Source organism: Eptatretus burgeri, chromosome 1 (assembly GCF_056783735.1).
Source record: "Eptatretus burgeri isolate ZD-2024b chromosome 1, Ebu_testis_v1, whole genome shotgun sequence".
Taxonomy (NCBI): Eukaryota; Metazoa; Chordata; class Myxini; order Myxiniformes; family Myxinidae; genus Eptatretus; species Eptatretus burgeri.
In genome coordinates, this window is record NC_140961.1 from 159880285 (window position 1) to 159905508 (window position 25224).

The 25224-nt window shown below is 38.8% G+C and overlaps 1 protein-coding gene across 1 annotated transcript in view; it reads right to left on the reverse strand.

The window, feature by feature from the left end:
- Positions 1-1875: 1875 nt before the first annotated feature.
- LOC147035870 (extracellular calcium-sensing receptor-like) overlaps positions 1876-25224 on the reverse strand; it is a 54954-nt gene continuing 31605 nt past the window's right edge. Inside the window, exons 8-10 of the mRNA XM_085869796.1 lie at positions 17824-18213; positions 16904-16954; positions 1876-2330 (exon numbers count right to left, since the gene is read on the reverse strand). Coding sequence (XP_085725922.1) covers positions 1876-2330; positions 16904-16954; positions 17824-18213 — 896 coding nt within the window. The remainder of the gene's footprint in view (positions 2331-16903; positions 16955-17823; positions 18214-25224) is intronic.

Consider the following 25224-nt stretch of genomic DNA (forward strand, 5'->3'; position numbering starts at 1 on the left):
ACGGCCAGTAGAGTTGACAGATCCAGAAGCTTCCGCATTCTTGCCCTGGACGAGGAAACAAAGAAGAATCGCCATTTCCTCAGCAATGTTGTTTATGAAGAGGTGCTGACGAGATAAAGGTGTGTACATGTAGACAATTTTTATTATTATTTATTTATTGAAGAAAAATTGTTCCGAAAATAATTTATCAAAAAAAGTGCACAAGTTTTGTTTGTTTCCAAGTGTCAAAACGGTGTGGCCTTTGGAAGTCTTAAGGAATTCAGCTCTACGCAACATGCTTGCCAACGAAATACATCTCATTTTGGTTGTATGCTTTGCAAACTATTTTTTTTTAAACTATATTAAAACTAAAACAATTCGAACATGGAATACCTAATGACACTGTACTTTCAGGTCTCCTACAAATCCTACCCTGTTTCCTCACCGTGGCGTAGGAGTGGCAATGGTCAATGGCAGTGAATGTCATGGCTAGCAAAGACAGGGGGGTAAACTTGCTTTTTATTTGGATTTTAATTAACTCTGTGTGAGTAAGTATCACAGCAGTTGTTACTTCAATGCAAGCGATAATTTGTGGAATGCATGTGAACATTCCGTACGGGCACGCACTACTTCCGGATAGTGATGAATTACTGTATTCTAATAATTTCTCGATTTCTTATGCGCATTTATAGATAAACACAATGCCCCAAAGCAGTCGTCCTTTATGAGAGCGAATGAACGGCCTGTGTGGTTGTTTGAATTTTTAATTTTTTTTTGCAAGTATGGCCATGCACGTACGGGCATGCGAGAGTGAAGGAACGGCCTGTGTGGTTGTTGCTTGTGGCACGCAGTTTGAAATATATATATATATATATATATATATATATATATATATATATATATATATATATATATATATATATATTTTCTGCATGTACGGCCACGCACGTATGGCCACACATGTATGGGCACGCACGTATGGCCACACATGTATGGGCACGCATGTACGGGCATGCACTACTTAATAAAATGGCGATAACAGGTGGTATGAAAACCGGCTTCAGCAGGAATCTCACTGTACTCCACTTCGCGGAGAGTATCATGATCTTTCGTAATTAGATATTGCCAAGCACCCACCATTCCTACCATCTTCATCAAACACTAACGATATTACCCCCATCAAAGTGGGCTAAATTGGTAATTAAGGTCATTTAATTTTTTTTTACAGTGCAGAAGGCACGTCAAAGATGATGTTGTGCTCGACATGACGTCAACACGAGATGATCGACGTGTCTCCACAATCATGTAACACAAGCAATGGCTGTGATTGGTCAATATTGAAAAAGCAGTGTGCAATTCATGCTTTAACATGGAGAAATAGTCCTTCTCCTCCTCCGTATGCAGAACAAGCTGTGAGTAGCATCCATTGCTGAAGGTACAATTGTGATGCTGAATTGTGATGCCCCTATTACCAGTACACTGGTACTCATTTCGCCATCCTTGGAAGGATGATAGGCTGAATCAACCACACCTCGTGTTAGTTAAAGGGAGAAAAATGGGCTCGAACTTAGGACCCAAACATCCCAAGCCACTCACCCTAACCGTCAATCCAACACCAGGCTTGAGAAACACTCCAACCTTTAAAGCTTATAAAACATCTAAACTGGCAGGAATCATGAGTTAAACTTTTACTTTATGCTGCATCTTGCCTTGTTCTTTGAATACTAATATTTATATTTTCGAACTTTCGACCTCGAACCGAAACTGAACGATAAATGGTCTCAGGGTGCAGCATATATGCCAACATTTTCATTTCAACATCGAAGATTATCTGAGAACATTACTCTGAAATTACCTGAAAATTTCCACAACAAGGAATTACATTGATAATTTTATTCATATCATCATGTTACTTTTCTTTCTTAACAACATATAGCATTTGGGAATGTACATGCAGCCCAAGAAGATGTATGCTGAAGCTATGATTGCGAACATTTCTGTTGCAATAGCAAATCTTCCATCAGTACTATTGTAAGCAGGAATAAAAGTAAGCCACACAAGGAGGAATCCACTTAGGCTGAAGTTGATGAATTTACATTCATTTGTTTTTGTTGTCAGTTTTTGAGCTCTCAAGGAGAGGATTAAACAAACCAACGATAAAAGGCCCAGGTAAATCAAAGCACAGATAATCCACTGGGGTGATAAACGAGCACATTCCATGATGATTGTACCAGGACGATCGCTGGTATTTCTGTAAACTCTGGTTTTTCCCAGTACACACCAGCAAATGAAAAATACACAGTATAATGTTATAATAATTCCAAACATCATTCTCGGTCTGAATCGCAGCTCTGGTTTCAATGCACAATAATTGAACAAAATAACTGAAAATGAATATCCTGAAAGTTTTTTGTGATAATCTGGCTTATTAAATCTCCGAGTGTGTGCAAATGCACAAATACATGTAAACACAATTTTTTGATCAAAAAGTAAGAAAAGATTGAAACAACGGAATGCAAACAATTTATCAGCTTTTACAAGTATCATCCTGTGCCAAGGAAATCCTTATGTCATAAACTTAAAACAAAACTATTGTTTCAGCTTATGATAATCCCCCACTTTTGTTTATATTTTCTCATGTTTGTAGAACTACCTTCCTGAAACGGAACAATTGCACTCTTTCTTCTTGGGCTTCAAGCAGTATGTGCACCATAATATCATGTTATTTCCCCTCCATTCCATTGATCTTTTGTAATCACATTAAGTATCTTTATTCAAACCCTCTTACTTTCAACTTACTGTGTTTCCTCCCCTCCTCGATCTACTCTCTTCCTGTTTAATAATTCCCTTGCACCCTGCTCAAACTGTGGTTTGCCCGATAAATTTTTGTGTACATATTTTATATGAATTAATTAAATTAATAAATTCTCCCGTCGCTTCGACGAACGAGTGTTCAGCACAGAGATCAACAAAGAAACCGGTTGGTTCACCATCTAGGCTAGGTTGATGTCGTCTCATATGTGACGTTATACCAAGTCTCAATTTGCAGATACGCTTGCATATACACATCATAGCAGAAGTACCCACACCTTGTGTGGAATGAATTTATAAAAAGAGAGTCAGGTACGATGTATAATTTCTATAAAGTAACAGGCAAAAAAAAAGAAGCAATAAGGCAATACGACACAATAATGACACAGGAAGTGCCTCTGGACGGACATTTCAAGTCTGGTTGTTGGGTGGCAGAATTGTGAACTTGGCGATATAGATGAGATGATTTGTAATACTACCTATCACCAGGTGGTACTGTATGACACATTTATGAGAAGATAATTGGGGTCTTCACCCCAGCCTGAACACCCTACCCTGAAGGTTTGAAAATGTTTTCTTGCATCTCCTTTTGCCAAGAGGATACCAACGTTATGCAATATGATGGGGTTACTACTGGTGTGGCCAATTCTATCAATAGACGGACAGACAGAAAAGACAACTACATATGTATATGTATATATATATATATATATATTTCTAATCACTGACTCAATGACTGACGTTAAAGATCGGTTCCTTCCGGGTGATGTTGAGAGCTGAAATTTTGCGTGCCAATGGACATCGAAGCTGGTACACTGGGAAAAAAAATTACAGAATCATCGGACAACATCTGTAAATGAAAATATAAATCAATGAAAAAAAAATGCAAGTGAGCGACCCGAGACAATGGAAAGGAAAGTAATTTTATGTGCCGACGGACGTCAAGGCCAACACACCAGGACAAAAAAAAATAACAGAACCATTGGAAAGCATCTGTAAACGAAAATATAAATAAATGAAAAATCAAATGCAGATGAGCAACCAGAGACAATGGGGACGTACTGTTCGTATGTGTATACAATGTGTACGCATGCCCCACTAGTAAATACAAATATATATGTAGTCTATACAGTAACACATCACCATACGCATGGGAAGCGTTCATGAAAAAACGAGTGTATCGTGCATCAACTTGTTGGAAACAAGTTTTTCCATAAGAATAATGATATAAATAGGAGATATGTTCCTAAAGCATGTCAAAAACCAGCATTTTTCCCAAAATATGAGTTCGAAAGATACAGTTGTACTTATTAATGAATAAAAAGCAGTTGTAATGATGAATAAATGTATATACAGTGCAGTACTGGACAGTAAAAATCAACATCCTCCTTCTCAAGTTCCTCGAATCTCAGCTGCCTGAGCATTTCAACAATGTTTTCAATAACATCTTGAATCGTCTCCTCGTCAATCCTTTCTTGGGAGGGAGGAACACAATCATGCCAGAGATTCCTCCACACACCGCTGAGGATTGCAGACTTAACTTCCTTCCAAGACTCATCCATGTTCTTAATTGCATTAAATATGTTGTGCCATTCCAGAGCTCTTTGAATTTTCAAAAATTCCAATTTCATTTGGAGGGAAATGCTTCATTTAATTTTCTTGGGCTGCGACATTTCAAACTTTTAGCCACAAATGAAATAGCAATGAAATATTGTGTCAACTCGTTGAGCAAACTGAAAGCACATGGGCTGGACGTGTTCAGAAAACCTTTCCATCACTTTCATTACTTGCTTTATCACATTCCTCATTTCGGTTACATTCACCTAAATATTTATTTGTTAAAATAATAAAACGATCTGAAGGCACTTTCTTTTTCAGGGTTTATGTAGGATGTACTGGACTGTCCAGTCTGCCCAAATATCGGCTGTGCACCAACACATCAGGTTAAATGGAATACCTGGAGTGGAGCAGCTGAAGTGGAATTTAAATTTCGGTGAACTGCAGTGCTGGGTCGTGATTTGGATCTTGTGAAATATGGATTCGCTCACATTACGTTCACTTAATATAAACCGACCGATTTTTTTTTTCACCTTTAAAAGCGAAATACAATTAAAGCTCTTGGACTGTCAAGGAAGCATCATGGACTGGAGAAAGCCAAGACCAGTTGTTTTGCAACACCGTGGTGGAACACATTGGCTTTTGGCTAAAGCCAATGAGAAGATTCGGGAGGTTGAGTCTTATTTTTACGTTTCATAAAAAGGAAACAAGTATGTTTAGAAACAGCATAGAGCGAGGCATCACTGTATATTTGTAATGCACAAAGAGTAATGTTTGTTTGTTTGTGTGTTTGTTTGTTCATTCACGCATTCACACACTGCAGGAACCAGTGCAACCAAACTTTGCATGGTCTCTTCATTCATCTAGATTCGAGAGGAAGGTTTAGGGCTAAGTTTGAATTAAAAAATAAAAGTAAAAAAAAATTTAAACCAGATAATTGGCCTTCGAGCCTCAATGGGGTCTCATGCAAATACACTTGCTGTATTTTCTTTTTCTTGGGAGCCATCGAGTCATATGCATTGTGAAGATCATATGTTGAGGTCATATTATGTATACTCACCATAATTCATGGACCGGTGTTTGTGGATTTGCTTGTTTGTGGGTTTGTTTGTTTGTGAGTTTGTTTGCTTGTTTGTTTGTTTGTGTTCCCCATGCCTGATGTTGGGTTCATGGTTAGGTTGGTGGGCGAGGGATCCTGTTCAAATGATGTTCAACCATTGAATTAATAACACGTGGGGTTGACAGCCTGTCATCCTTCCGAGGTTGGCAAGTTCAAAATAAAGAACAATTACTGCATTATAGTCACAAGAAGTAAGCCAGACATAACAACACACACACACACACACACACACACACACACACACACACACACACACACACACACACACACACACACACACACACACACACACACACTGAGTGCCAGCTTGCTGGGATGATTGAGCCATTCGAGTATCCTGTGTTGGAGTGGCGACCCGTCCAGGATTTTGCCCAATATCCCAGAAGACTGCTTTGGAAGCACCGACGCTCTGTACAGAATACGATCCCAATGGCTGGAATGTATGGATTCCTGTCCCCACGTTTTCCAGTGCAATGAGGTATTTTGAATTATAAGTAGAATATATGTTTTTGCTTCATGCATGTAATCTGGGTTATGTTTTTTTTTTTGCCCATACAGAACTTTCAGTTGCTTATACACTGCCCAAAGAAAGGTATTTGTCAGAAGAACGCATTGCATGCTTGGAACAAGATCACCTGTAGGGCAGGTACACTGCCAGAGCAAGCTAATAATTCCCTTGTATTCCCTTGTATAATTCCCTTTAAACTGTGTATTCCCTTGGTACTTTTTCTCTCCTACTTCTCATCATTCCTGTCTCTGTACGATCCGTCTGTTGGTCTTTCAGTTATTTCTCCAAAATAAGATCAGAGAGTGGGTCCCAGTGTTTGGCTGTATGCAAGTACATCCGTTAACTAACATTTGACTAAAACATCTTCTCCTTACAAACTACGTGACCTATATGGACCAGATTGGTATGATGCATCAGGACAGCAAGGTCTCGTGGGGTTGTGCTCCCCATCCAGATGCATCCCATATAAAAGGGATGAAAGGGGAGTTTTGCCCCAAATATTGGTATTTATTCAAAATTCTTCTCAGAAACCACCGGAGAGATGTAGAACAAACTCGCCATGAGGCATCGGGACCATGCCCTAACCTGAAGTTGTGCTCCTCATGGCCATATCTCCCCCGGAAAAGGGACCACAGGCCCCCTCTCCGAATCCCTCATTTTGACGAACAAAAAAATGCACAAGACCGAGTGACCTCCAGGTCAGCTAAGAATACAAAGCAGACACAGGCTCGGGTTGAGGATCAACTTGCAAGACACGCAGCCTGAAGGAAAGGTGAGACTACACAGCAGACATAATATCGGATTGAGGATCAACGAGCAAGACAAGCAGCCTCCACGGCATCATCTAAGGCATCCTTAGAATGGAAAGCATTTCAATACGAGTTCAAGTGCATTTTGCAATGCCAAATATTGGTAATTCATGCAAAACTATAAGGCCAACATTCCCCAAATTGTCATCCAGGAAATATTGCAATACACCTTGCATTGGACAATGCCGGGTATGTCAGCAAGTGTTTGTGTGAGTGTGTGTGTGATCATATATATATATATATATATATATATATATATATATATATATATATATATATATATATATATATATATATAAAAATATATATATATATATATATATATATATATATATATATATATATATATATATATATATATATATATATATATATATATATATATATATATATATATATATATACTGTCGTGGGGATCCAGCCGACCCAGGTTAACCGTCTCAACCCAAATTGTTGTGACGGGCCGTTAACACCGCCATCCTCCCGGAACGGACGAGTGGTTCTTTATTCATAGGAGGTGGGCACGTTGATCCTCAAAGATTTTAACACGTGCTCGAAGGGCATGGCAGAGGGCAATGGCAGACGGATGGAAGAATTTGGGGAATGAAACGGATGCACAAGGGGTTTATCCTCAAACCCACTACAATTATGCGATATACAGTTTCTTCAAAATGAACACATTTGTTGAGAATATAACAAATATTTATAAAGAGCAATAATTCAAAGAGGAAATGATAATAATGTTTATTAAATAAATCCTACAGTCGAGGCCTCTCACCCAGACTCAAATATGGACAATGGGAACACATATCAAAAAGAAAACCCCTCCTTTCAAACTATTGCTTTACTTAAGGCCCTGTCACACCCTGACGATTTAGCCAGCGTATGCCGACGTATGAAAATTTTATTTCTAAAACGCTGGCACACGTCGAATACGTTATGGGTAAGTTTTGTATATGTTAAGAGCACGCTGGCATACGTCGTAGTACCCTGGCGTATGTCGTGGTACACTGGCATACGTCATACTATGCCGAGCTCGTCAACAAATTTTAACATGCTTGAAATTTTTTGACGTATGCCAGCGTATGACTCACACGTTCCGCATACGCTTGCCATAAGTTGTAGGTACGTTAAGCGATCGTTGACACACGTCGACACACGTTACTTGTAAGTTACTCATAAGTCGAAACACGTCGAGGTAATGTTTAGCATACCTGAAACTTATTTCTAACCTATGAGTAACGTGTTTTAGACACGTTACCCAATCGTTGACACACGTCGACACACGTTACTTGTAAGTTACTCATAAGTCGAAACATGTCGAGGTAATGTTTAGCGTCAGTGTTCCAGACTCCATGGCTTTTTTTTTTCTTCGGCATGACGGTGATGTTGACTCTTTGATTTGTAGTGCGGTTATAATATAATTTAATTAATAGGCTGCCGCTCAACAATTTAAATCATAACCGCACTTGAAATCGAAGTGTCAACATCACCGTCATGCCAAAAAAAACCCCATGGAGTCTGGAACACTGACGGGTTCCTCCTGTGTGAAGCCCATTTTTATTTAACCAATTCCCCTCAACGCTGCCAATACGCCATTATATGGTAGCTGCAAGTTAGTAACGCGTTCAGTAAGTTCTGTGGTCGTCCAGAAGACGTCAAATACATCTACATATGCCAATATGCGTTGGAGATACGTTACACATAGGTTCAAAGCATGTAACTCATATGATCAAAGCATGTTACTCATAGGTTAGAAATAAGTTTCAGGTACGCTAAACATTACCTCGACGTGTTTCGACTTATGAGTAACTTACAAGTAACGTGTGTCGACGTGTGTTAACGATGAAGAACGTGCCTACAACTTATGGCCAGCGCATGCGGAAAGTGTGCGTCATACGCTGGCATACGTCATAGAATTTTCAACATGCTGAAAATTTGTCGACGTACTCGGCGTACTACGACGTATGCCAGTGTTCTTCAGCATGCTTCAGCATGCTCTTAACGTACACAAAACTTACCCATAACGTATTCGACGTGTGCCAGCGTATTCGGCAAATATTTCATATGTGGGCATACACTGCCTAAAACGTCAAGGTGTAGCAGCGGCTTGACACTTCGATGTCGAGTGCGGTTATGATTTGAATCGTCGAGCCGCAGCCTTTTAATAGGATACGCCACGTGATCGTCGGCGATACGCTGCCGCACGCTATGCATAAGTTAGACTATCATTGGGCATAGGTTGTGAATGCTGACAACACGCTCAGCATTCGTTGATATAAGTTATCTATATGTTATCAAAACGTTCTGTGTACATTACTTATACGTTAGGCATACGTCTAACTCGTTATGAATACGTCCAAAACTGGAAAAAAAAACATCAATAGTTCAGTGTATGCCAGCGTTTTACATACATTTTGATACCTTGCCATACGCTGGTTAAAATGTCAAGGTGTGACAGGGACTTTAGCTTGGCCCAGAGCTGATCCTTGTGGAACTGGGAATGGAGGCACTTTTATTCGCATGTGCAGTCACGGTCAAATGGCACTGTCACTTCTCTCATAATAGGGCAGACGCACGGCAGGCAATCTGTGAGCGGCACTCCACATAAAGGCTCAAAGTCCCAGTGCAACGACATATGACATACATGAGGCTTGGGGTCCATTTATCACCACTGCACCTTGTGCCTCCACTCTAATCATGGCTTAAAATGCACAAGCCTACTGAGTCTAATGCCACTCAAAATGTGCCAGCCTTCCTCTTTCCAAGGGTGTGCAAGCCAACTCCAAGCCTCTTCAAAAAGCAGGACCAGCCTACTCCATCAATTCATGTCCCCATTTCCTGTGATATTTTCTTCCAAATTTCATTCACTTGTTCACTCATTCCCTTCATGTCGATCTCCATTCCACCAATCTGTTCTTCTAATGCCATTTCTTTTTCGTTTTCCGCATTTTACTCTGTTTATCATTTTTTCTTCCTCAACGTATATTCATTTTCTGCATATCCCTTCTTATTTCATCCCTCAGTTCTTTTATTCCTTCCAAAAACTTCTGCAGAGTCATTGGCTTTAGCCTGGCCGGTCCGCAACCATTGGATGTGGATTCCTGGGGAATCATTACTTCCTCCATGAGAGGAATTTGGTGGTTCGATGGAGGGCCCCACTCAGGATGGGAGAAACTTTTACCTGATGCCTAAGGCCCAGTCACACCTTGGCGTTTTAGCCAGCTTCTGCCGATTTTTGAAAAATTTGTCTAAAACGCTGACACACGTCGAATTACATTATGGGTAAGTTTTGGAAGCATTAAGAGCACGCTGACAAACACTGCCATACATCCTAGTACACTGGCTTTCATTGTTATACTTTGCGGTTGTCCTCAAATTTTAGCATGCTTGAAATTTTACGACTTATGCAAGCGTATGACTCACAAGTTCCGCAACGCTGGCCATAAGTTGTCGGCACGTTATGCGATCGTTGACACAAGTCGACAAACGTTACTTGTAAGTTAATCATAAGTCGAAATGCGTCGAGGTAATGTTTAGCTTACCCGAAACTTATTTCTAACCGATGAGTAACGTGTTGTAGGCATGTTACGCGATCATTGACACACGTCCACACACGTTACTTTTACGTTACTCATAAGTCGAAACACTTCAATGTAATGGTTAGCGTCAGTTTTCCAGACTCCCTGTTTTTTTTTCTTCGGTATGACGGTGATGTTGACACTTCGATTTCTAGTGTGGTTATGATTTAAATCATTGAGCGGCAGCCCATTAATTATGTTATATTATAACCACACTATAAATCCAAGTGTCAACATCACCGTCATACCTAAGAAACCCCCCCCCCCAAAAAAAAAAACCCAGGGAGTCTGGAACACTGACGCTAACCATGACCTCGACGTGTTTCGACTTATGAGTAACAGGTAACTTTTGTCGACGTATGCCAATGATCGCATATCGTGCATACAACTTGTTCACATCGCATGCAGAACGTGTGAGGCATAGGCAAGTACTTCGGAAAATGATTAACACGTTTCAAATTTCAAGACGTACTCCACTTACTACGATGTATGGTAGTGTACTTTAGCGTTCCATTCACGTATACCAAGGTTACCAATACCGTATTCGACGTGCGCTAGCGTTTTCGACGCATTTTTCAGTTGTCAGCCTATGCTGGCAAGATCGCCAAGGTGTGACTGCGTTGTTGACACTTCCATCTCTCCAGCGGTTAAGCCACTGTCACACCTTGACGATTTAGCCAGGGTATGCCGATTTATGAAAAATTTGTCTAAAACGCTGGCACACGTCGAATAAGTTATGGGTACGTGTTGTATACGTTAAGACCACGCTAAAAAACACTGCCATAAGTCGTAGTACGCTGGCTTTAAACGTTGTACTTTTGGGTTGCCCACAAATTTTTGCATGCTTGAAATTTTACGACGTATGCCGGCATATGATTCACATGTTCCAGTACGCCGCCTTAAGTTGTAGGCACGTTATGCGATCGTTGACACACTTCGACACACGTTACCTGAAAGTTACTCAAAAGTCGAAACACGTACAGGTAATGTTTAGCGTACCCGAAACTTATTTCTAACCTAAAAGTAACGTTTTGTAAGCACGCTACACGAACGTTGTTCACACTTCGCAACATGTTACTTTAAAAAGATGTAGACATATTTGACATCTTCAGGACGACAATAGAACTTAATGAACGCGTTTCTAACTTACAGATGCCATATGATGGCGTATTGGCAGAGATTAGGGGAATTGGTATATAAAAATGGGCTTCGCAGGAGGAACCCGTCTTTTTTTTAGACTTCGTGGTGAGTACATGTCCATGTCATTCCGAGAGATGGAGGATACGGCAACGCTGAGACGACAATACCTACCTGTCCTCGAACATCAATATGACCTCATCGAGTTGACACTGCACCAGTTGCGTGCCAATAGAGCCGTGAGAAGAAGACGTGAACGGAGGAGAAGGAACTGGGTGAGGCGATGCCATTACGGCATATATGGCCAGCTCATGGTGGAACTCCGGAACGAGGACCATGCATCCTTCATCAACTTCCTGCGAATACCCCCAGCGATGTTTGACGAGCTGCTAGCCAGAGTGGGTCCAAGGATAACCAAGCATTATTATTAAATCATTTGAATAGTCCAGTGGAAGCGATTTAACTCGTTCAATGGAAACGTTTTCAATTGCCAAGCACCAGCATCCAAAAACAATAGGCGAGTGACAGCCATTTATTAAAAGTTAAGTTGCAGCCGATGAATAGAAAACCTCACGTAATCATCGACGATACGCTGCCACGCTATGCATACATTAGACTGTCGTTGGGCATATGTTGTGGATGCCTAAAACGCGCTAATCAATCGTTGGTATAACTTATGTATAAGTTATCGAAGCATTTTGTGTTCATTACTAGTACATTATGCATTTGTCCAGGTCGTTTTGAATACTTTTAAAGCAAACAAAAAAATAGTTCATCGTGGGAATGAGAAAAAAAAATTAGCCGAAAAGAATATCGAACAATGGTGCAAAGTAGTCTCTTATTCGTGGACTTAACGAGGATCCATCATCACCCACAAACTCCTCATCACGCTCACCTACTACTACTGACATGGACATACTACTACTACCAATACTACTACTACTACTACTGACACGCTCACCTACTACTACTACTAGTACTACTGATACTACTGACATTGACATCGACTCAACATGGAGTCTTGAACACTGACGGGTTCCTCTTGTGAAGCCCATTTGTATATACCAATTCCCCTAAACGCTGCCAATACGCCATTATACGGTAGATGTAAGTTAGAAACACGTTCAGTAAGTTCTGTGGTCGTCCGGAAGACGTCAATCAAATTCGTCCACATACGACAATGTGCGTTTGAGATACGTTACACATAGGTTCAAAGTAGGCTACTCATAAGTTCAAAGCATGCTACTCATAGGTTGAAATCACGTCACTCATTGGTTAAAAATTAAGTTTCAGGTATGCTAAACATTACCTCGATATGTTTCGACTTATGAGTAACTTACAAGTAACGTGTGTCAATGATCGCGGAGCTTGCAGAGAACTTATGCCAGCGTATGCGGAACTTGTGAGCCATACATCGAGTACATCGTAAAATTTTCAGCATGCTTGAAATTTCACGACGTACTAGACGTACCACAGAATATGACAGCGTACTTTCTCGTTTTTCAGCGTGCTCCTAACGTATACACAACTTACCCATACCGTATTCGACGTGTGCCAGCGTTTTACACACATTTTTCATAGGTCAGCATACGCTGGCTAAATTGTCAAGGTGTGACTGCAATGTTGACACTTTCAATTTTCAGGCGGTTTCAATTTAAATCGGTGTGTGGCAGCCTTTTAAAAGGCTACGCCACGAGTTCGTCGGCGATACGTGCAGCGCGCTATGCATAAGTTAAACTGTCGTTGGGCATAGGTTGTGAACGCCGCCAACAGGCTAAGTGTTCGTTGGGATAAGTTATCTATAAGACAACGAAACGTTCTGTGCCTGTTACTAATATGTTATGTATACGACCAACACGTTATGAATACGACCAAAACTTAAAAAAAACTCAAAACTTCAGCTTACACCAACAATTTACATACATTTTTATACGTTGCCATTCCCTGGCTAAAACGTCATGGTGTGACAGCGCCTTTATGATTTTAATTATTGTGCGGCAGCCTTTTAATAGGCTACGCCACGTGATCGTCGGTGATACGTGCAGTGTGCTACGCATAAGTTAGACTATCGTTGGGCATAGGTTGTGAATGCCGACAACAGGCTAAGCATTCGTTGGTATAAGTTATCTATAAGACAACGAAACGTTCTGTGTCCGTTACTAATATGTTATGCATATGACCAACTCTTTATGAATACGCCCGAATCTTTAAAAAAAAAAAACATCAAAAGTTCAGCGTAAGCCAGCGTTTTACATGCATTTTGATACGTTGCCATTGCCAGCTAAAACGTCAAGGTGTAACTGGGCCTTTATCAATCAGCTCTACACTCAACTCGCTTCCTTCATACTTATTACTACCTTCCCTCTGAACTACCATTTTGAGCACACGTTTAATCTCCCCAGAAAAAAAAATATATATTCAATTTCCAAGCGTTCTTTTCTCCCGACACCGATGAGCATGATCAACACTTTCATGTTCCCTCTGAAATGTTGATCAGAGTTCGAATCTCAGATTCCTGACTGCTAATGTCGCTGATTCTGATGGATTCTAAAATCCCACCTCGATTGCAAATGTTGCAGGGGTGGCCGGCCCAGGTGTCACTTCCTCACTCATTACTGAATGCCTCTTCATCATAACTATGAATCACTGGATACATCGCTTCTGCAATGACTGCAGTTTTCAAATTAGAAGTTTGAACGATTTCATGCATTACATGATTTGATTTTCCATTATCTACTCTCACGGACTATTTAAAGCATATCTTGGAAATATCATTTCGGTTTAGAGGATCGGATATCGTCCAGACGAAAGAAGTGTCAAAATCCATTGTGAAATCTGATAGTTTAAAGAAGATATGAGTCTAAAAACGAGAGCCGATGTACCTGTTTACTTTAAGCAAGCAATGTGATTTTCCCTCCTCCTTACATGCACAAGAAAATGTGATATTCCCAAAGCATTAACCTTATCTTTTTCTCATGTTTGGAGAATAAAATTTAGTGAACAAAAAATTTCCGAACCAAACAAAATTAACCAGCTTCATTGAGCTGTATGATATTTAATATATTCACTGATTGACCTCACACCCTGTCCCCCAGAGGGACTGCTTCTCCAAAGCATCTGCCAGAACTGTCGACATTTTCGGAGGTTTCGCAAGGTGATCTACAGGGAACCAAAGTAAATCTTGTGAAAAACGAATGTTTTAAAGCAAAGTTCCAACGTTTACGCGGACCTCGAACCAATGTACCATGTGGCACGTGCACTGACGAGCAGGCAAGAGCTTAAGCCACTTTGTAAGTGCCCATTTTTGACAGCGGTAATGCACGCCATCATTGTGAGCAAATCGTTCACTCACTGCAAACGGTTATTGCCGTGCCACGCAATTCAGAGTGATTGATTCGTGCTCCATCTCCCTGAGCGAGTGGTTCATGCTCCATCACCATGAGCGAGTGGTTTGTGCTCCGTCACCCTGAGCGAGTGGTTCATGCTTCGTCACCTGGCTGGGTGAAGGCTGGGCGGTGTTTGTCTCTGGATCTGTCTGGGTGGTGCTTGTCTCCGGACGAGTCGGAGCGGTGTTTGTCTATGAACTCTTCCTGGTGGTGTTTGTCACCAGATGCATCAAGGCAGTGTTTGTCTCCAGAAGCGTCCAGTCGGCGTTTTTCTCCAGATGTGAAAGGGCGGTCCTTTTCTCTGGACACCTACGGGCAATGCTTGTGTCTGGATCCATCCGGGCAGCATTTGTCTCCAGACGCATCCAGGAAGGAGTTTGTTTCCAGACGCGTCCGCATGGTGGATTGCCTTTGTATGTGTCCGAGCTGTGTTTTTGTCTGGACAGCTTGGCTCTGGATGCATCAGGTGGCTTTTGTCTCCAGACCTGTCTGGGTGATGTTTGTCTCTGGGCCGTGTTTATATTATGACCAGTAGGAAATGGATTTCAGACATTATTTTGTTTCCACCTTCACTCTTGTTCTATCCAGAATCATTTTGTTGAAACAGTATGAATCGTAATTAATGCTCCACTGCATGTCTGCCTTTCCTTTCTCTCTCGTCACACTGTCTTCCCTTCCCCCACCCCTCCTTGCTCCTCCTCTCTTCTTTACCCTCCACTCCTTCAGTCTCCCCACTTTTCTCCCCCACCTCTCTCTCCCTCTTCTTCTTCCTCCCCCCTTTAGTATTCCTGTCAGCAAAGTGATATAATATGATATTGTAATACAATATGATGGTTGCATATGCTAGTGTTTAATAGAATATGATGTATAGATTAAGTCGCTGGTGGAGGGAAGGATGGAGACATCAGGTTTGTGCCATGCTCGATTGGCCTGCAGGGAACTGAAACTATTCTCCTCAAACCTTGATACAGTTGGATGACAGATTTCTCCATTTAAATTTGTCCAGGGTTGTTTTTCTCGCATGTGGTGGAGTGCAATTTGCAGGATTTCAGATTCTCTTTGGAAATAAGTTTGGGACGTCCGATCTTCCGAGTTGTCATGCACATCTGGCTGCAGAATACTACCCTTGGTATGTGGATTCCTCTGTGCGGTTCACAAGGCAGACACAGCAACGCTGTCTCTTTCAGACCCATCCAAGTCCAAATAAATCTGAGACCTGGGAAAAGCAGTTGATGAGCAGCTTCATTGGAGTACATATCTCGTTCAGGACAGATGACAGATGGCAATATCTTCGATCTACAATGGCTCAAGGCTCCGACAAAGGTCTGAGAATAGCTACTGAGTGAACTCTCATTTGCAGATGACTTTGCTCTCACATGGTATGTTATTGATGACACGCTTTCTGTCAAATTTGTTCACGTGGTCCTTCAGCTTTGACCACTGTGCTCGTAAGGATGCTTGTGGTTTGTGAGTGGTGTTAACATTGTACTTATATAGTATGCAGCTTTTAGTTTCAGAAGCGTGTTGTATACATGGTAGTGCCACTGCATGTGTTGGTGCAGCTGGACTGATGCTGCTATGGTTGGGTTTCTCGTGCCAATATTTGACGAATGCATTTGGGTTGTGGATTTCTCGCAGTACTTGAGTGATGTGCCCTTTCTCCATTTCTCCAGTGATGTGCTAGCGTTGTTCATGGTCACTGCAGTGTGATTTTGCATGGTCAACTCAGCTGCAAACAACTTATTTGTGACAGGTGGGGTGGCCACTTGAGTAGGCCAATACTGTGTTTGCATGGGTGGGTTTATGAGACAGTTGCGAGTGAAATTTGCAGCTTCTGTCTGTCGAAAGATGTATGTCCAGGAATGGTAGAGACCCAGCTTATTCTACTTCCTCCATGAACTGCACTGTTGACCATGTTGAGGTGATCATTTTGTGGACACTGTCAACATTTGCCTGCTTTAAGATCACAAAAGTATCATCAACGTTCCACAGCCACAAGCTGGGAGAAGGCTCACCATGTGGTGTTAGTTCTTCAAAGCGTTGCATCACAAATTCGGCGATGAGTCCTAAAATGGGTGATCCCATCGGGGTTCCTTCATGTTGATGGTATATCGTGGTGTTGAATACGAAGTATGTTGACTTGAGACAAAGTTGAATTGGTGACATGAGATGACCAGAGCTGATGCAGCTGTTGCTCACTCATTGTTGGTAGTTGGTGATGGACTGTTCCAAGGTCTGCATTGCCAATTTGATGGGTATGGATGTGAATAATGAAATAATGTCGTCGAATGATTCCATAATCTCATGATTCAGTTAAATCATGTCGATAAAGTCTTTGGTCGTTCTTTACTTTGTGTGCAGAATGGGTTGTTAAGTGTGTGAGTCGACGGAAAAGACACTTTGCCAGATTGTTTGTAGGTGCTCTTCCGAGGGCCACGATGGGTCGCAGTGGAAGGAAACATGAATATAACAAAGGAAAAACAGCCAACTCTGAATTGTGCTACAACAGAATGACAGAGCAAACCAAATCACGTTTTATATTTTCTGCATAACTTATCGACTTCCTCAGCCCTTATCTCCTGATTTGGCACCTGGTTTGTTTTTATTCTGATTTAAACTGTCTTCCTGCCATGGACCAGAGCAAGGAGTGAGAAGTAAAATTGAACCTTCATGCTAATGTGACAATATGTTTCTTGCTTTGCTTTTGGAAAGGATAATTTAAAATGAATAAACGAAATTAAAAACTGTGATTAATGTCACAGTTTATAATTTAGTTTTTCTGCCACTAAGTTAGAAACGATAACATCATTGGAAAGTGTTGTCCTACGCATTGGTATGAATGTCATTCAAGTCGACTCATCACAATTTCCATTAAAAAAGGAAAGCACACAAAAGTTTACTTTTTTGAAAAATAACTATGGCGAGCAAAGCTTACCTTGATTTTGAAAAAAAGATTCAAAGGTTTTAACAAGTAAGCATGTCACATCTATCATGAGCCACAAACAAGCCTGTGATTCTCGTACAGCACAAGCCATTGCTGTTGGGGTTCCGATAAATATCACTGAGCTCATCAAGGTCCCCATCAGTGACAGCAACAGAATAAAATCCAAGGCATTATTTCCAGAATCAACCACTTGAAGCCTGCAGCTTTGAAATACCAGAAGCACTATTATCGCCGTAATTATGCATCCCAATGAAGAAAACACGAGTAAAATTACTGAAACTGGGTCGGGCAATTTGAGGAAATCCTCAGGCATAACAACGCAAGCATCTCGCTGATCGTTTGACCAAAAATTTTCAGGACACTTGTTACAATTCTGTGAGTCTGCAAAAACAATGGAATGCATGTGTTTAATTTAATTAAAGTAAGGAAAAACAATCCTGCATAGGCAAGCAAGGTAAGTGTGACATTTCTCGTATATATATATATATATATATATATATATATATATATATATATATATATATATATATATATATATATATATATATATATATCTTCTTCTTTCGGCTGCTCCCGTATGGGGTCGCCACAGCGGATCATCCGTATGATCCGCATAGAGATTTGGCACATGTTTTACGCCGAATGCCCTTCCTGACACAACCCTGGTCGCCTCTTATGACACAGGGATATGGTACACCTATTTTAACCGGGGTATACACCGGCCCAGTATACTGGTACACATTTCGCCGACCTCGGAAGGATGACAGGCTGAGTCAACCCCCTGGTGTATTAATTCAGTGGCTCAACGGGGCTTGAACTCAGGACCTTTTGGATCCCAAGCCGCTGCCCTATCCACTGCACCAACACCAGGCTATATATGTATATATATATATATATATATATACATATATACATATATATATATATATATATATATATATATATATATATATATATATATATATATATATATATATATATATGTATATATATATATATATATATATATATATGTATATATATATATATATATATATATATATATATATATATATATATATATATATATATATATATATATATATATATATATATATATATATATATATATATATATATATATATATATATATATATATATATATATATATATATATATATATATATATATATATATATATATATATATATATATATATATATATATATATATATATATATATATATATATATATATATATATATATATATACATAAATCTTCTTCTTCTTCTTCTTTCGGCTGCTCCTGTAAGGGGTCGCCACAGCGGATCATCCATATGATCGGCATAGTGATTTGGCACATGTTTTACACCGGATGCCCTTCCTGACGTAACCCTGGTCGCCTCTTACGACACAGGGATCGGGTACACCTATTTTAACCGGGGTATACACCGGCCCAGTACACTGGTACTCACTTCGCCGACCTCGGAAGGATGACAGGCTGAGTCAACCCCCTGGTGTATTAATTCAGTGGCCCAACGGGGCTTGAACTCAGGACCTTTTGGATCCCAAGCCGCTGTCCTAACCACTGCGCCAACACCAGGTGTATATATATATATATATATATATATATATATATATATATATATATATATATATATATATATATATATATATATATATATATATATATATATATATATATATATATATATATATATATATATATATATATTATAATAAACACAATAAAGATGCCTCATATTCTTTTGTTGCATCGAGTTTTAGTGTGAATGGGAATGAAGATATGTCGTCACTTGTTGTGAAATTACAACTAAGGATTGTGCTTCTCATCTTATTTAATATGGGATAAAATGTCTTTGTATTGACATTTATTAATTATTTTCATGTTCATCAACTGATCTAAAATGGGTGATGCTTCATTAAAACAATTGTTATTTTCAGCCTTCTCACGACCTCACAGCAATACCAGTCTATTAAATAATTGTGATGCGTCATTTGGAAGAAAACTAACCCCTGAACCAAGGATACTTAAAGCCTGAATAATGTGTTTCTCCTTCTCATTCTTCCTACTTTTACCAAAAATACTAACCCCGCAATTAAGAGAGTCCAGCAGATCAATATATAATCTATCATCCATATTTTTCATATCCATTGGTTTCTCAAAATACTTTGATTCATCCCTCACAGTTGAACCTTGTTTTCTATCTTTTGTAAGAAGAAACATTAATCTCGGAGTTAGTTTGACTGGTGGTTGAGCAGAACTCAAGAACCTTAATTCATCGTTAAATATCAATCCCTTTTCTTGAACAAGATGAAATATTGATAGTTGTTCTGTTGGAATGAGTCCTGCTTTGGTTTTCGAATCCGCTGAATATTCATTGTTTTGAAGTACCTTTTGAAGTGGCGACCCCTAGCGGGAGCAGCTGGAAGAGGAAGAAGAAGATTCTATTGTGGGAACTCTGGCAGCATCTCTATTTTTTGGGGGGAAGTTTATAGTGTTTTAAAATTTTAATCTTGTTTTCTTTCAAATGCTTCTTCACCCATTATTTTCTGTCTGTGTTTCTTCTTTATGTCTTCCTTTTGTTTTACAACTTTTGAAACTAACTCTTGATTCTCCTTAAATCTTCTTGCTCTTTCTTTCGCATCCATTTATTTATTGGAAAATATCATTCACTGAATTATAAAGGTCAACAGGTAAATTTTCCTTTTATTCATAATTAAAGGAGAGGTGTTCACATAAATCCTTTTCTTTAAATATTTCATCACATTCTTTATTAACATTAATAGGAGTTGTAATTCTTCTTCACGAATACTTGTATCTCTGCTTTTCATCAACATCAAAACCGAATAATAAAATCTTAACCAATTTACCACTCTCATTTTTGTTTAATAATTTGTCTCGTTCCTTCTGGATTAGTTTCTAATATCCCAAGACGACCAGATTTTAGTTTTTTTAACTCACACTTACAATGTGAATATTTTGTTGTACCAGGAGAAACCTCCTCAAATATTTGACCTTCATTCCTCAATCGCATATGTACCTCTTCTGAAATATTGTAATAATCTTCACCGACTACTTCTCCAGGTCTTATTGCTCTCGATGTTTTTGATACAATACGAACTACATGGTGCCTAAATTTTTAAGCAAATTTACAATGTTTTCATTTGTACTATAAAATAACCTTGATTTATGAAAGTTTTTTTTTTTTCCAGAAGCAGATTTAACGATTAGATTTTTAATAATACTTGTCGTTTATATATGTAATTGTTTATAAAATAAAAAATATATCCCTTAATATCTCATCTTGTTTCACAACAATATATTTATAATTTTCAGTCATGTGCTTCATATAATTCCCAAATTCCTTTTTACTACATAATGTAGAACAATTGTCTCTCCAAAAATTGTTTTTATCTCTTGAATTAAACTTGAATAAAATAAATGTATTGGCATTGTTTCTTATTGAGCGATGAGGGAGTTGAAAGTATGATTGACGAAGATAAATACAATGACAAGAAGAATGTCTCCCTGTTGTGTAGTAGCTATCCATTACTGGTGGTTTCTCTCATTAACACAATCATCAAAGATAACGAGGTTTTTTTTGATTTATCCAAATCTTGGGGAGAAGGTATATCATCCATATTATCACTAAGAATACAAGTTGTCGGTTTTGATTTCTTTTTATATCTCTGTGTATCACAAAATAGTTTTATTATATCTTCGAAGTTGTAATCATTCAGTTTGTTTTGAAGTTTAAATAAAGCAATTATATCTTCTTTTTGAAGACCCGCATTAAAACCTTGTGAGAGTAGTTGATACTCAGGTTGCAAACTCGACTTTCTGAAAATTATTAAATTATCATAATCTAAAAAGTTGGGAGTAAGGAGTATCTTTAAAATTAAGCAGGTTTTTCCACATGCGCTTGAACCAACTATGAGACATCTTAATGAATTTGGAAGATTTTTATGGTTGTTAAAGTTTATCTTATTTTCCCAAATGGGTAAAAAATCATTCATTTATATCAGTGGTCCCCAACATTTTGATCCCACGGGCTGCATTCACTACTCTCAAGGATGTTGGGAGCCAGAAAAAGTCGAAGAAAAAATTGAGAAATCGATACGTTTGGGGTTTATTGGAGTATTGTTTTTTTAATTAATAAATTTTATATGTATTTGATCGATCGATTGTTCACACACTGTAATTCTGAACAAATTTCCGTTCGGGGTGTAATTAATTTTATATACTGCTGCAAGATGCTGGCAGGTAACATCAAATTGATTTGATTCCTCTCGGTGGTAAGCGGCAGTGGCCGGCAGCGGCATTGTGTAAGGCTTTTCAGGTCACGGCGCGGCCGGCAGTGGCCGGCAGTGGCATTGTGAAAATCCCTTTAAAATTGCTACTTGGAAATGTGTTTTGATTGGAAATTCCTCTCGGGCCGTTGCCGGTGCAGTATAGGGCTCTTCAGGCCGCAGGTTGGGGACCAATGATTTATATATTTGGAAAACAGGTTATTTAATTTTTTATTGGCTTTTTTGGAAACTCTATGTTTGATCCGAAGTTAAGGTTTAATTTCAAGATAATCCATTATTATATTTAAACAATTTATTGTGTTGATATTTCCCTGAAAATGACAATCGTTAATAATATATATCATCAATCCACGAAACATGGCATCCATTTGTTCAGTCTCTTCTCTTGTAAGAAAAGGTGTATTATCACCCTCATACTTTCCATTCATTTCTCGAATCAATCTTGTAAAGTAATTCATTTTTGGTGTAAATCTCAAAGAATTATATTCCTTTTTATATTTTTTTATTGTCATTAATTAGAAGATAATCACAGAAAATACATTGTTTATAGGCTTTTGACTCTGTGTTTAATCCCACTCTATCACATGCAGGACGATTCTCAAATTTGTCATGTGAAGAATCAGGAAATTCAAGAGGCTCAAAATCTAGTAAACTATTCATATTTATAAAGTAAGACTTTACTTCAAATAAAATTCATCTTCAGTTGAATAAGGAGTCATATTTAATTGGAAGAAAAAACATTACCAATTATATTTATACACTATTTTAATTAACAGATTCAACTCCCACATTTTTTATATTGAAGGTAATTTTAAAATGGTCCATAACTACGATTGAACAAAATGTCATTTCTCCTGATATATTAACATTCTTTATTTCATCAGGATTTACATCTTTTGGGTTGTTGAAAAAATTAGAAATTTATCCTTGCATATTACAGTTGGTCTTATCTTTTCTTTCTAAAGGTTCATCGATGAGGTTTTTCTTTTTTGATACTTTTTCTTGTTGCATTGCTTTTTATAGTTTTGAATATATTGCCAGAAGGAGAGGAGAAACTTTTGTTACTGCTACTTTAATTGAATGATGAATGAATGAATTGAATGAATGACAGCTTACATATGAAGTCATGTTTTATCGATATCAGATCCAAGATGGCAGACTGGCAGCCATGTAAGGTGTGAAAAAACCAAGTGTCGAACACGTCCTCAACCTTTTTTTGAACATTCATTTGCCAATCTTGTTCAAACTTGGCCCACAAATAACAAATAATGGATAGCATAAGTATGTCAATAAGTTCAAGAGCATATCCAAGATAGTGGACTGGCGGCCATTTTAGGTGTAAAAAAACTGATGTTGAATACGTCCTCAACCATTTCTTGGACATGCTTTTGTCAATCTTGTTCAAACTTGGCCCACAGATAAAGAATGATGACTTACATATGCACTTAATTGTTTCCCAGGTCGAAAAACCAGTTAAAACCAGTACACATTTTCAACTGGTCTCTATTGGTTCTAATTGGTCTTTAACTGGTCTCTATTGGTTTCAACTGGTACCAGTTAAATTCAGTCAGAATTCCAATTTCCCAGTTGAAAAAACCAGTAGCTCATATTTGTACCAGTTAAAGTCTTACTGGTTCCAGTTGATACCAGTTGCAATGTACTGGTCCCAGTTGATACCAGTTGCAATGTACTGGTCTCCCAGTTGATACCAGTTACAATGTACTGGTCCCAGTTGATACCAGTTAGTTAAATACAATTGTATTTCAACTGGTAATATATCACTCTATTCCAATTTCCATATTAAAACCAGTAAGAAACCAACTGGCTTTACTGGTACCAGTTGGCTACTGGTTTTCAACTGGTACCAGTTGACCAGTAAGCTACTGGTCTTTACTGGTTTTTAGACCTGGGTTTTCGAGACCAGATCCAAAATGGCCGACTGGTGGCCATTTTAGTTGTAAAAAACCCGTTATTGAACACGTCCTCAACCATTTCTCGGACATGCATTTACTGATGTTGTTGAAACGTGGCACCCAGATAATGAATGATGGCTTACATATGCACTTCATTTTTTTTCGAGATCAGATCCAAGATGGCTGACTGGTGGCATTTTGTAAATTAAATGTGTCCCCAACCATTTCTCAGACATGCATTGTCTGATTTTGTTTATCAGTCTTGGAAAAAGCACAATCCATAATGGAATACACGTACCCCTCAATTTATTTTGTGATCTGATCAAAGATGGCCGACTGGTAGATTGGTGACCATTTTAGTTGTACAGAAATAAGGGCCAGCCCTTTTGCTCCATACAGGAAAATGACTAAAACAACGGGGCTTTGACATTGTCTGTCTTTTTTGCTTGTTCTATGAAGGTTTTCATTCTGAGATTCTTCAAGCTATACAATAATAATACTAAAAACCAACGTGGGGAGTCTGGCGTAGACTTTGCAAGGGTGTGCAGTTGACCAAAATTAACTCCTTCCCTGCTGCCTTTCGGCTGCTGCTACTCCTCCCAATGGGCCAATATCCCCGTTCACTACAGAGAGCGATATAATAGCTCTCAAATTTCAAGTTACCATATTCCAAGCTATTATTCCCATTGATTTTCCAACAGGTGACTACTTATTAAAATATTCTCCATCAGAAGTGGGGATGGGGAGGGGGGGGGAGAGATTCGTTGCTTCTACAAAAGTTTGTGTCAATCAGACAAGTGGTTGCTGAGAAAAAAAATGTTAGAAAAACAAGAGTTAAAAAAAGGCCCAAAAGGGTCAATGAATAACAATAATAATGAAAATTGACAATTTTATGTGATGTTTACCTTTGATCTTTTGACCAAATTATTAATTTGTTTTCTCCATATTCTCATAATAAGCTTTCTTGAAAATTTGATGATAAAAGCTCAAATGATAAAGTTACGACCCGGACAGATAAGCACACACACAGAAGTTATTGCAAAATCCCGTCTCCTGCTGCGCATGCAGGGGACAGGCTAATTGAATTCCCATGTCATCAATTTGAATCATGTCATTAATCCCTCGAACTCCAGTTGTCTTCGTTCCTGTCATCTGCCTTTACA